This window comes from Myotis lucifugus, unplaced genomic scaffold (assembly GCF_000147115.1).
Source record: "Myotis lucifugus unplaced genomic scaffold, Myoluc2.0 scaffold_295, whole genome shotgun sequence".
Lineage (NCBI taxonomy): Eukaryota > Metazoa > Chordata > Mammalia > Chiroptera > Vespertilionidae > Myotis > Myotis lucifugus.
Window position 1 is genome coordinate 1,261,660 of NW_005871343.1, and position 14,038 is coordinate 1,275,697.

The 14,038-nt window shown below is 41.5% G+C and overlaps 1 protein-coding gene across 3 annotated transcripts in view; it reads left to right on the forward strand.

Annotated features, from left to right (window-relative positions):
• The window catches only part of GKAP1 (G kinase anchoring protein 1), a 61,136-nt gene that overhangs the window by 12,965 nt on the left and 34,133 nt on the right, over positions 1-14,038 (forward strand). For all 3 annotated transcript variants that reach the window (XR_002831982.1, XM_006100017.3, XM_014465457.2), the window contains exons 3-4: positions 5,871-6,014; positions 13,117-13,194. Coding sequence is in view for 2 of the 3 variants with exons in the window: in XM_006100017.3 (XP_006100079.1) it covers positions 5,871-6,014; positions 13,117-13,194 (222 nt within the window). In the remaining variant the exon portion in view is untranslated. The remainder of the gene's footprint in view (positions 1-5,870; positions 6,015-13,116; positions 13,195-14,038) is intronic.

A 14,038-nucleotide genomic window follows, 5' to 3' on the forward strand; every position in this document is an offset into this window, starting at 1 on the left:
CGAGGTTTGCCAACCACTGGAATAGACTGAGGAATCTCAGGGGGAAGTGGAGAGGGGGGAGGATGGGAAGAGATTAACCAAAGATCTTATATGCATGCTAGAGGCCCAGTGCACGGATTCATGCACTGGTGGGATCCCTTGGCCTGTTCTGCAGGGACTGGGCCGAAGCAGGCAGTCTGACATCCCCCAAGGGGTCCTGGATTGCGAGAGGGCACAGGCCAGGCCGAGGGACCTCACTGATGCACGATTCCATGTACCAGACCTCTAGTTAGGATAATAAGTAAAAGGAAAACCCTTTACCTTAGACATTCTTAACCTGAGTTACATGACCAGCATTTATTGTGCCCATTTGTTTTTTTTAAAGAAATGCCGAAAAACAACTCTGTCTTTTTCAAAAAATATTTTCATTGTTGAGAGTACTATAGATGTCCTCTCTTTTTTTTCTCCATTTTGCCCCCCCACCACCCTAGGCCTTCACCACCCGATTGTCTGTGTCCATGGATTAAGCATATATGCATATAAATTCTTTGGCTAATCTCTTCCCACCCCCCACTCTTTCCCTCTGCACTTCTACAATCTGTACCATGTTTCCATGCCTCTGGTTCTGTTTTATTCATCAGTTTATTGTATGTTTGTCTTTTATTTATTTGTTTGTTTTAAATTAAATCTTTATTGTTCATATTATTACAGTTGTTCCTCTTTTTTCCCCTCATAGCTCCCCTCCACCCGGTTCCCACCCCACCCTCTGCCCTTACCCCCCCCCCACTGTCCTCATCCATAGGTGTACGATTTTTGTCCAATCTCTTCCCACACCCTTCACACCCTCTTCCCCCTGAGAATTGTCAGTCCACTCCCTTTCTATGCCCCTGATTCTATTATATTCACCAGTTTATTCTGTTCATCAGATTTTTTTATTGACTTAATTTTTAGATTCACTTTTTGATAGATATGTATTTGTTGTCCCTTTGTTGTACATAATTTTTATCTTTACCTTTTTCTTCTTCCTCTTCTTAAAGGATACCTTTCAGCATTTCATATAATACTGGTTTGGTGGTGATGAACTCCTTTAGGTTTTTCTTATCTGTGAAGCTCTTTATCTGACCTTCAATTCTGAATGATAGCTTTGCTGGGTAAAGTAATCTTGGTTGTAGGTTCTTGGTATTCATCACTTTGAATATTTCTTGCCACTCCCTTCTGGCCTGCATAGTTTCTGTTGAGAAATTAACTGACAGTCGTATGGGTACTCCCTTGTAGGTAACTGACTTTTTTTCTCTTGCTGCTTTTAAGATTCTCTCTTTGTCTTTTGCTCTTGGCATTTTAATTATGATGTGTCTTGGTGTGGTCCTCTTTGGATTCCTTTTGTTTGGGGTTCTCTGCGCGTCCTGACTTGTAAGTCTATTTCTTTCACCAGGTAGGGGAAGTTTTCTGTCATTATTTCTTTAAATAAGTTTTCAATATCTTGTTCTTCTCTTCTTCTGGCACCCCTGTAATTCGGATGTTGGTACGCTTGAAGTTGTCCCAGAGGCTCCTTACACTATCTTCATATTTTTGGATTCTTTTGTCTTTTTGTTTTTCCGGTTGGGTGTTTTTGCTTCTTTGTATTTCAAATCTTTGACTTGATTCTTGCGATCTTCTAGTCTGCTGTTGGAACTCTGTGTAATATTCTTTATTTTAGTCAGTGCATGCTTAATTTCTAGTTGGTCCTTTTTCATAACCTCGAGGGTCTCATTAGATTTCTTGAGGGTCTCACTAAGTTTATCGGCAGTTTCTAGAAAATTCTTGAAAAACCTTAAAAGTGTGGTTTTGAACTCTATATCCAGTAGTTTGCTTTCCTCCATTTCTGTCATTTGTGACCTGTTTCTTTGTCTCCGCATTTTTTATGCTTCCCTGTGTTGATAGAGTGGCTTTCTGTGCTAGGTGTCCTATAGGGCTCAGTGGCTCAGCCTCCCCAATTACCTGAGGTGGACACTCTTGGTGCACCCCCTTGTGGGCTTTGTGCACAGTCTTGTTGTAGTTAAGCCTTGAGTGTTGTAGGTATCACTGGGAGGAATGGACCTCCAGGCCAATTGGCTGTGAGAATCAGCTGTGTCTGCAGTGGGAGAACTTCTGTGCTGAAGACACCCTTCTGGGGCAAGACTTGCTTCAGTGGGGCTTTGGTGCTCACTGAGTCTGCCCCCTGAGTGTGTCCCTTATGGATCTGAGGAGTTGTAATCTGGATGGTCCCACTCTGACCACTGGGTACACTGGCTCTTGGATCTCTAAGGAGGTGCTAATCTAGCCTCTGCCTGAGGCTACCCAGCAGGAGCCCAACTATGAAGCAATGCAAGCGGCTGTGGGGCCTTGGGCCTTCTTTTGGAAGTTCTGGGTCTCTCTGACCTAGTTGCAGTTTGTTAGGTAATTTTCAGATTGCAAAGGGCCAGGCCTTTCATATGCAAAAGCCTCCGCGCACAGCTTGGGTGGGGCAGGGTCTCTGGGGATCAACAGGGCGGAGCAAGCAGCTATGGCTGCTCCTCAGTCCTACCCTAAGAAGCCCCGCTTCTCAGTGTCCCGGTAATCACTGCAAGTACCTCTGAGAGAAATCCGCCCTCGAGTTCCGACCGATGCCAGACAGTCCAGTTTCTCCTGTATGAGTCTGGGTCCCCAGAGACTCGCCTGGAACTGGAGTTCAGAGCAGTCAGGAGCTTGAGACTCCCTCTCAATTGAAAAAGACAACCGTGTCCTCAGCTGCCAGCCCTTTCCACATGCGCCGCGTCCTCAGCTGCCAGCCCTTTCCGCGTGCGCCTCCGTACCTCTGCACTTTATTTCTGCAGCTCCTCTGAGTCTCAGTGTGCTTTTCTCTTTCCTTCTAGTTGTATAATTTCCACTCAGCCAGCCTTCCTGTGGTTCTGGATGATGTCCGTTTTGTCTTTTAGTTGTATTTTTGAAGTAGTTGTGCGAGGCAGCAATTTCCGGTGTTTACCTATGTCGCCATCTTGGTTTCTCCTCTGTGGCTGTGTGTTTGTCTTTTAATAGAAGGAGCAGTTGGAGTATATAAGGACCTTTTTTTAAAAAAATATTTTTATTGATTTCAAGAGGAAGGGAGAGGGGAGAGAGATAGAAATATCTATGATGAGAGAGAATCATCGATTGGCTGCGTCCTACACACACCCCACTGGGGATCAAGTCTGCAACCCAGGCACATGTCCTTGACCGGAATTGAACCCGGGACCCTTCAGTCCACAGGCCGACACTCCATCCAGTGAGCCAAACCAGCTAGGGCAAGGACCTTTTTCAATATCATTTAATGAGAGAAGTAGTAAAAATGTTTTTTCCCCCCTTATATTCATTTTATAATGTCCCAAGACTTAGAAAACAAGCCTTTTCACTTTGTTTCTATTAAATTTTTAACATCATTGCTTTCTAAATATCTCTTTAAAATGCTGCCACACAGAGAATAACTTTAAAAGACATTTTCCCCACTATATATCCTTTTAGAAGTCCAGTCTTTCAAAACTTTTTATTGCCCATCACTTTATTTTTGGAGTTAATGATGACGTGGGGGGAACAGAAAATCTCTCTCTATATAATAGAGAAATATGCTAATTAACCGGGATGCCATAACGGGTCAACCGGACAGGTGGAGGTTGCACGCACAGTGTTGGGGGCGGGGTAGCAGAGGCCTCCACGTGCCTACACTGGGGGAGGGCCTGATCAGCAGCAGCTGTGGCTGCTTCAAGGGCCGGAGAGGGAGTGGGCAGCGCCGTGCCATTTTGAATTGCGTGCTGGGCTCCTAGTAAGGTAATAATGGAATTTACATTAGAGAATAAGAAAACATGTAACTGAGGATGAGCCTGAGGATCCTCCCTTTCCAATTCCATGGCTAGAGTTCTATTAGTCTTCACTTTCTCTAAAATAACAGTATACTTTTTTTTTTTTTAATATATTTTATTGATTTTTTACAGAGAGGAAGGGAGAGGGATAGAGAGTTAGAAACAGCGATGAGAGAGAAACATCGACCAGCTGCCTCCTGCACATCTCCTACTGGGGATGTGCCCGCAACCCAGGTACATGCCCTTGACCGGAATCGAACCCGGGACCCTTCAGTCCGCAGGCCGACGCTCTATCCACTGAGCCAAACCGGTTTTGGCAAAAATAACAGTATACTTGCTAGTGCTTCATCTCCAGTAGCATCTCCTCCTGTATGTCTTTTCCACAGCAGAAACCAGTTACTTAAAGAGATGTTTGTATCTCCTCACTGCCTTTTTCAGAACCATATATTATTAGTTAAAATTATTGATTCTCAATTTAAAGCCTCTTTGTTAATTTCCCTAAAGCTGTCCATAACAAAGTACCACAAACTAGGTGCCTTAAAACAACAGAAATTTATTCTCCAATGGTTCTAGAGCAGTGCTTCTCAACCTTCCTAATGCCGCGACCCTTTAATACAGTTCCTCATGTTGTGGCGACCCCCAACCATAAAATTATTTTCGTTGCTACTTCATAACTGTAATTTTGCTATTGTTATGAATCATAATGTAAATACAGTGGGGCCTTGACTTATGAGTGTCCCGACTAATGAGTTTTTCGAGATACGAGCCGTCTCTCAGCCGATTTTTTGCTTTGAGTTGCGAGCTAAAATTCGGGTTACGAGCCAGCTTCAGATACCCCACCGCTAGTTGGCGCAGCGAACATCACAGTGAGCGCCACAACATCAGCCCAGCATCATGTGTCTCACTCGTTCACTTTTTGATTTGACATACGAGTAATTTGAGTTACGAGCTCCGTCACGGAACAAATTAAACTCGTAAGTCAAGGCCCCACTGTATCTGATATGCAGGATGTATTTTCATTGTTACAAATTGAACATAATTAAAGCATAGTGATTAATCACAAAAACAGTATGTAATTATATATGTGTTTTCCGATGGTCTTAGGCGACCCCTGTGAAAGGGTTGTTTGACTCCCATAGGGGTCGCGACCCACAGGTTGAGAACCGCTGTTCTAAAGGCTGGAAGACCAAACCAAGGTGTCAACAAGGGCTATGTTCTCTCTGAGACTCAAAGTAGAATTCTTCCTTGCCTCCTCTTACCTTGTGGTGGCCATCAATCCTTGGCTTGTGGCTGCATCACTCCAATCTTTGCCTCTTGTTACTTGCTTGGCTTTCTCTTTGTGTATTTTTGTCTTCACCTCTTCTTATAAGGATACCAGTCATATTGGATTAGGGCCTATCCTAATTCAGTATGCCTCGTCTTAACTTGATTACACCTGCAAAGACCCTATTTCCAAGTAAGGTCACCTTCGCAGACACTTGAGGGTTAGCACCATATCTTTGGGAGAAATACAATTCAATCCATGACACCCTCTCAGTATTTTTCTTTCTTGTTTCACTTTCTACATCTCTGATTATTCTTATTGTTGGGAAGTGGCTTGCCCAATACAGGTTTAATTCATTATGATACTTTGAGGACTAGCCCTGTATTTTTCAGGATTAGCAAAGTAGTTGCGACAATTGCATACGCTATCTTTTCTTTCTATTTAAATTTTTAAGTTTGTAAGCTATTACACTTTAATCTTTTTGAATCCTATTGTTTTGTATTTTAAAAGCACACTTGTCCAATGTTCTATTTCTATAAACTTATTCTCCTTAGTAAAGCAGAATCTTTAGAATGATGGTTTAATAGAGTACAATCCATTTTTACTTATTAATCATTTCATCTAGAAATCCACCAACCATTATTTCAAATGCAGGTGAATTTAATATTCTATAAAGGTTACAAAAAATACAAATAGTGCTTGAAGTGTAAAATTATTGTTGATTTCTTAACTTAAAAAAAATCCAGTTAGTATCTCAGGACTGGCAAATTGAATGTAATGTCTTCTTTGTTTCATAGCTCAGGAATCTTGCTTTTAAGAAAATTCCCCAGAAATCTTCCCATGCCACTTGTAATGCTCAACATGAGCTTCCTTTACCAAATCCAGTACAGAAGGATACACGAGAAGAAAATTGGCAAGAGTGGAGACAAAGAGATGAGCAGGTACAGCTAAGTAAATCAAATTATTTTGCTTTGATAGTCAATGAATGTATGCATTTGATTTTATTTCATTTTATTTTACTTACTTTTTAAAAAATATATTCTTATTGATTCAAAGAGAAAGGGAGAAGGAGAAAGAGACAAACATCAATGATGAGAGAGAACCATTGACTGCTGCCTCCTGCACACCTCCCACTGGGGATCGAGCCCAGGACCCTTCAGTCCACAGTCCAACACTCTATCCACTGAGCCAAACGAGCTAGGGCTGAGTGTATGCATTTTTAAAGATGACAGCGCATCTGAGTCTGTAACACTGCTGTTCTGAGGAGCTTTTTGTATTCGTTTAGTTCATGTATTTGCTGCTTTCAATAACAGGTTCTTTTTTTGTGTGTAGTAGAAAAACAGATTGATACATTTATCATTGTTAGTTTTAACAGTTCAAAACAGTTGTTTTGAAAGTTTTTAATTCATCTCCCTTTTTAAAAATGAGAGAGAGGGAAGGTAGAACAACAGGATTAAATTATTTCAAGTAAGAAAATTATGTTTGTAGGGCCAGAGGTCCTTTGTAAAAATACTGAGTGACAGTTTTGCCTAAAAAAAGGACTTTGACAGGAAACTTTTACTTTACAACCTTGATGTGAAATAGTTTATGGCATTTGTTTTTTTTAACCTGATATTTTGTTTTTCTATGCTTCTTAAATACTAATAACCAAACCAAATAATTTATTAAGACTAATTTCTTTTTTTGTGCTTGATGTCCAAGAAAATAACATACTGAGCTTGAATATACTCTAGGACAGTGGTTCTTAACCTTCTGGCCCTTTAAATACAGTTCCTCATGTTGTGACCCAACCATAAAATTATTTTCGTTGCTACTTCATAACTGTAATGTTGCTACTGTTATGAATCATAATGTAAATATCTGATATGCATGGTGGTCTTAGGCGACCCCTGTGAAGGGGTCGTTCAACCGCCAAAGGGGTCGCGACCTACAGGTTGAGAACCGCTGCTCTAGGAGCTGCTGTATGTGTGGGAAATTAACAGTTACTTGTTTACCTATTAAACTGTCATTTGCTCTATTGGGAATAAGTTTTGCACTAGCAGATATTTGGCTTAATAAAGTGGCTGTACCTATCATGCTTGGGTTACTAGTCTAAAAAGAATTAGACTATATGAAACTATGCTCTTAACATAAATTCTATTAATTATAACATTTTCTTTAGAAGTTGTAGTGCCTTAGGCTTATTATGAGCATCAGTTATTACACTAGAACTAACAAAAGTGCTGTTCAAAAGATATTTCCACACACTGGTATACTGGGTAAATCATCTTGTATTATTTTAGGGATTTTGATACTTTTTATTCCCTTCCACAGCATTCTTCTGGTTTACAAATGTAAATATAATGATCTATTTTTGACAGTAATACAATTTAGCAGTGTCTTCACCAGAAAGAATTTCTCCCAGTGGCACATGGGCACTGGAAAATTAAGGAAAGCTATTCAGATTTTCACCAAAATACACTCTGTAATATGGGAACTTGAGCACAGTTATTTGATTGCCTTTCTTCCTGCCTCTACTGACTGCTGCCAAAATGACATGGTCAGGACTTTGCCCTGACTTCATATAAGGACAGATAGATAACATACCACCTGGAATCTATTTTATGGTGTAGAGTAATATATTTTAAAAGTAAGGACCAGGCAGTGACTATACTAGGCAGAAAATATACAATTATGGTGGCATTCTTTCTGAAACAGTAGGAAAACAACTATGAGAAATTCCAGGTATTGAGGGCTGTGAAAGACAAAAAGTTAGATACAGGGATTTTGCCTGTTATGTGGCTGCTTAGTTCAAACACAAAAGAGAAATTAGGCTAAAACAAAGTTTCCTACTCCTAAATCACAAAAGCTGTAATGTAAATTTATGTCAGCTAAGCCTCATCATAAAATTTGAGAACTGGCATTAAACAACAACCAGATAGACAGTAAAGAGCCATCTAGCCCACCTACTTATGAGCAAACAGTAGATCTTAGTGATCTTAAGTCAAATGAAGAAATATTTCTGCTACATAAAAGGAAAAGAACATTGTACTTAGTGACCAAAGTGAAAGATTTGCTGCGGGGAATGGAAGTTGATTTTAGACAGTCTCCATTTTTTTGCTTAAATAATTAAAACCAAAGGTCTAGAAAATTTTGTAAAACTCGGGGTGGGGGATACTAATCTAATAATAAAAGCATAATATGCTAATTAGACTGGATGTCCTTCCAGACCAAGCCGGAGCTTCGAGGGAAACCCAGGTCCTGGGTGCCAGAGGGAAGCCGGTGCTGGCAGCCAGGGAAGGAAGGCCTACTCTTGCACAAATTTCATGTATCGGGCCTCTAGTGTTATATAACAAGGTGAAACAATAGACTGAGATGAAAAAGTGCCTAAGAGACAGAAATTGAAAGGGAGATGGGTAAAGTAAAAAAATTGTGCCCTGCCAGCACAGCCAAGGGTTCGGTGAGTCTGGGGAAGGGGGTTGGGGGGGAGGGGGCGAAGGATTAAAGAAAAGACAAAGAGAATATAGCTGGGGCTCATTGGATCTCCTCTGCCTGGATGAGGCCACAGAGAAGGATCCAGCCAGCAAGCTGAGGCTTTATTTTATAGTCAGAGGTAAACAAGGTAGTGGTCACCATAGTTACAGTGTTCTTGTGAATTTCACTTGTTTTGGCAGCACTTGCTCCATCTCCCACAGCCCATTAGCTACCTAGGAAGGATCTAGGGGCGGCTATAAGGTCAAGCTTAATTATGCGAAGAGGGCTCTGCCCTCTAAACTAGCACTTGTTTGTGGCTCTGCCACAGGTCAGTCCGAGGCTTTAACTCTAGAGCCGCTCCCCACAAAAAATCTGGGAAGTACTAGTAAAATCACAGCAGAATTTGAAACTTCATTGGGAAGACTAAAGAACCAGAGTATACAATTGAGTCAATTGTGTGAAGGAAAATTCGAGATAAATTTTGCCAATACAATTGACATAAGATTGGAACACAGAGCCCTAACTGGTTTGGCTCAGTGGATGGAGCGTCGGCCTGCGGACTGAAGGCTCCCAGGTTTGATTCTGGTCAAGGGCATGTACCTTGGTTGTGGGCACATTCCCAGTAGGGGGTGTGCCGGAGGCAGCTGATTGATGTTTCTCATTGATGTTTCTAACTCTCTCTCCCTCTTCCTTCTTCTCTGTAAAAAATCAATAAAATACATTAAAAAAAAAAAAGATTGGAACACAGAACTAAAATCCAGCAAAGGCATAATTAGTGGCCCTGAAAGAAGTAGAGCAGAGAGAGTCATTAAAGATAATATAGATAAAAAATGTTATGAAGCTAAGACTTGAATCTGAACTTGAAAGAAGAACTCAAGTTTTTTTTAAAAACTGAAGTCTTTGTAAAAGTTTTTAACTTTAGGAATGAGAAAACAAGGAAATAATACTATAAATATATGCATGAGAAAAAAATTGCCTACTAAGGATGAAAAGTCAGGTTGGCTACTTTTTTTTTTTAAAATATATTGATTTTACAAAGAGGAAGGGAGAGGGAGAGAGTTAGAAACATTGATGAGGGAGGGACATCTATCAGCTGTAGGTTGGCTACTTTAAATGCCATAATTGAAATGTTAGGACCAAAAATTCAGTATCTAGCCAAAATGTCATTTGTGTGACTGCTGAATAAATACATTCTCAGAAATACATTTCTCAAGCAAGGGCTGAGAAAGCATACCACCACTATCCCTTTTGCAAATTTTTTGGAGATGTGCTCCTGTCAATTAAAAGGCAAATCTAAATAAAGAGCACAGCAATTGGAAAGCACCAGTGGTGAGTATTGAAGCTAGTTCAATATAGAATTAACTGTAAATAGTGATTGTAAATGTGGTTATTAAAGAGAACATAGCTGTACACCTGAAACTAATATAACTAATATTATATATCAACCATCTTCTATATATATAAAAGCCAGCGACCATAAAGCCATAACGACTGTAATGACCGGTTGCTATGACGCCCACTGTGGCCAGCGAACTGGCCCGATCAGGTACATATGTCTCCTTTTTTCCCCATTGACCCAAGAGCTCTCTCTGTGGTTCACTGAGGCTGATCCCTGGCCACCAAGCAGCTTTACTTATTCCTCTGCTCAAACCTGCTCTTTTCCCATTCTTCCCAGTTACTGTTCTCAAAAGTATCCTTTAATAAGAACTGCCCACTACCGGACTCTCCCACCCCGATCAACATCAACGGTGGGCTGGCTGGCCAAATGCTCCACCCCTTCACGCCCACCAGCCCCACCCCTGATAGGCCCACCCCACCCCAATAGGGGGTGGGGCTGGCTGCCCAACCTCCTGCAGCCCCTCCCCCTGGGCAGTTCCTGATCACACTCCCCACTCCAATAGGGGGCGGGGCTGCACTGGGCCTCTAGTACTTAAATAAAAAGTTAGAAAGCTGAAGCAGGAGTTCATGAAAGAAATCTTTTTCTTATAAAATTGCTTTAAATCAATCTGTAAATACCTGTGCTGGGGAGAAATGGAACATAGTCTCCTGGAAATTTTAGAGGATGCCTTGTTTCAACAATCAGGAAATACCAGATAATCATACAGATTTTATCTTTAGTCCTAAGTTTACTCAAAGGGGCTATCACCGTCATGAAAAATGGATCACTGAGGCTGGGAGACTTGAGTGTCTGTTTATACATACAGGGTGGGGCAAAAGTAGGTTTACAGTTGTGAGACTGCAGAACAGTTTACTATATTATTATTTATGAATTACTGTATTAGTTTCCATACGTACAACTGTAAGCCTACTTTTGCCCCACCCAGTATATGGGCAGAACCTCTCATGGGATGTAGTTGCTTCAGAGATTTGAGTCCTTACTAAAGGAGCACTTAAAGTCTTGGTTTATACCAGGGAATGAATGAATGAAAGAACAAACAGATATAGCTCATTTGAAGAAATTTGTCTAAAATGAAATCCCTGTTTATGAAAACAAAAATTAGGAAGGAATAGGTCAGAGGAGTCAATAGGTATTTTAAATTTTCATATTCGTAACAAACTATGGTTATTGTTAGTTCCAAGTGTGCCTCTAAATTTACTTATATACAAGACTTCATTTTATGAGTTTTAAATCACTTGAAGAAAAAAAAAACATGGCTAATATAGCAAAACTTGTAGCCCTAGCTGGTTTTCTCAGTGGATAGAGTGTCAGCCTTACAGACTGAAGGGTCCCGGGTTCGATTCTGGTCAAGGGCACGTACCTCAGTTGCAGGCTCTTTCCCTGGTCTGGGCCTTGTGCAGGAGGCAACCAATCGTTGTGTTTCTGTCACTGATATTTCTGTCTTTCCCTCTCTCTTCCACTCTCTGAAAATCAATGGAAAAATATCCTGGGGTGAGGATATTAAAAAACAAAAGCAAAAAAACCAAATTTATAAAGCAAAGGATTATGTGATATACAATGAATTATTGACAATCAAAGGGCAAATGGAAATCTCAAAATTGGAAGTTTTGCTTTGGTATCCTATATAATAAAAGGCCAGCCACCATGTAACAACCAGAATGACCAGAGACCAGAACCACCATGACCCCTGGCAGGGTTAGCCCCACCCCCAAGCAAGTGGTTAAGGCAGCAGTTCTCAACCTGTGAGTCGCGACCCCTTTGGCGGTCGAATGACCCTTTCACAGGGGTCGCCTAAGATCATCTTGCATATCAGATATTTACATTATGATTCATAACAATAGCAACATTACAGTTATGAAGTAGCAATGAAAATAATTTCATGGTTGGGTCACAACATGAGGAACTGTATTTAAAGGGCCAGAAGGTTGAGAACCACTGGGTTAGGGGCTATCAGGCAGGCAGGCAGAGTGGTTAGGGGTGATCAGGTAGGCAGACCAGCAGTTAGGGTTGATCAGGTAGGCAGGCAAGTGGTTAGGGGCGATCAGATAAGCAGGCCAGCAGTTAAGGGGCAATCAAGTAGGTAGATGGCCCCTCCCCGGGCTGGCTCCGCCCCCAAGCAAGCGGTTAGGGGCAATCAGGCAGGCAGGCAGAGTGGTTAGGGGTGACCAGGTAGGCAGGCGAGTAGTTAGGGGTGATCAGGTAGGCAGGCCAGCGTTTAGGGCGATCAGGTAAGCAGATGGGCCCTGGCAGGGCTGGCCCTGCCACCCAGCAAGTTAGGGTGATCAGGCAGCATGCAGAGTGGTTAGGGGTGACCAGGTAGCATGCGAGTAGTTAGGGGTGATCAGGTAGGCAGAGGACCCCTCGCAGGGCTGGCCCCGTCCCCCCCCCCCCCAGCAAAGAAGGAGGGAGGCCCAGGCCACTGGCAGTGACTCTGTGGCAGGTGTGCGGCTGGCCAGATCAAAGGGCAAATGGAAATCTCAAAATTGGAAGTTTTGCTTTGGGCCGCAGAGGGAGGCCCAGGCCAGCCAAGCCATCGTACCCCAGCCTGTCCCCTGCAGAGGACAGATGGCAAGCAGTGGCAGCAGTGGGGGTGGGGCCAGCTGCCTGCAGCTGGGGGAAGGAAAGCCCAGATAAGCCCTGATCTCAGGCCAGGCCTATGGACCCTACCTGAGGGGTCCTGGATTGTGAGAGGGTGCAGGCCAGGCTGAGGGACCCCCCCCCCCCGAGTGCATGAATTTTCATGCACCGGGCCTCTAGTTTTCTATAAAATACAGGGTTCCTTACTTTGGCATGGGTGATAACTTTGGAGAACCTAGACTGTTTTTTAATATATATTTTTCTTTTCCTCAGAGCTGCCTCAAACAGATTGTCAAACTGCAGCGGGAAGGCCAGGGAGGGTTGGGGGGCAGGAGGGAGGGGGGTAAAAGATCAACCAAAGGACTTGTATGCATGCATATAAGCATAACCAATGGACATAAGACACTGGGGGGTAGTGGAGGCCAGGGGATTGTCAAGGGCAGGGGGAAAAAAAAAGGACACATATGTAATACCCTTTGTAATACTTTAAGCAATAAAAAAATTAAAATATATATATGTATTTTTTTCTTTTCCTGTATATATTGTCAATAGTTATTTTTGCTAGTGTGATATAAAGCTATCATCCATTTATTATGAAACTTTTTTTTTTCTAGCTGACTTCTGAAATGTTTGAAGCAGATCTTGAGAAGGCATTGTTGCTAAGTAAATTAGAATATGAAGAACACAAAAAGGTATTTACACGTTTATTCATTTAGCTATATTAGGTTTAAGTGGTCAGAAGTTAGGACCAACCTTCCCAAATTTTGTATTAAAATTCTCTTTAAAGTTTGTGGTAACAGAATATTATCATGCTGTGTTTACTTTGTTTTTCAATTAAAAAATAAAAACATAAGGTCTTTTTAAAAAATACTGATTTTAGAGAGGAAGAGAGAGAGAAAGAGAGAGACATCAGTGTAAGAGAGAAATATCGATTAATTGCCTCCCTTATGCACCTTCACCAGGGATCAAACCCCCAACCTGGGTATGTGCCCTTACTGGGAATCAAACCCACCACCTTTTGATGTATGGGTTGATGCTCCAACCAACTAAGCCACACTGGCAAGGGCACACACAGTTTTTATAATAAGATTCTTCCTCAGGTTTTGAAAGACAACAGAAACGTGGCCTAAGCTTTGTCTGATGATTTGGAATGTTTATTTTAAAAACTTCCTTCCAAATATAAAGGGAAGAGAGGAAATTAAATTAACAGCAAATAATTTAACTTATTTTAAATGAACATAGAAAATAAGTAAATTTAAAAATACAAGGTAAGTATGAGTACAGGGTCCCATCCATTATGGGACCCTCTGCTGGAGATACACTATAATTAACTAAAGTAAATGGGAGGACATTTCTGATAATTTGTCACTAAGCTGTGATGTTGGGCTGTGTGCTAAAATGTATTCTACATTTTGCAACTCTAGGAACACTTACGTAAAAAAGTAGTGTTGGTTTCAGTTTCTGTATTTAATCACAAGTTGAATAAATTTTATAGATCAAAAAATTCCCAATACATGTAAAGGACAAAAGTTAAAT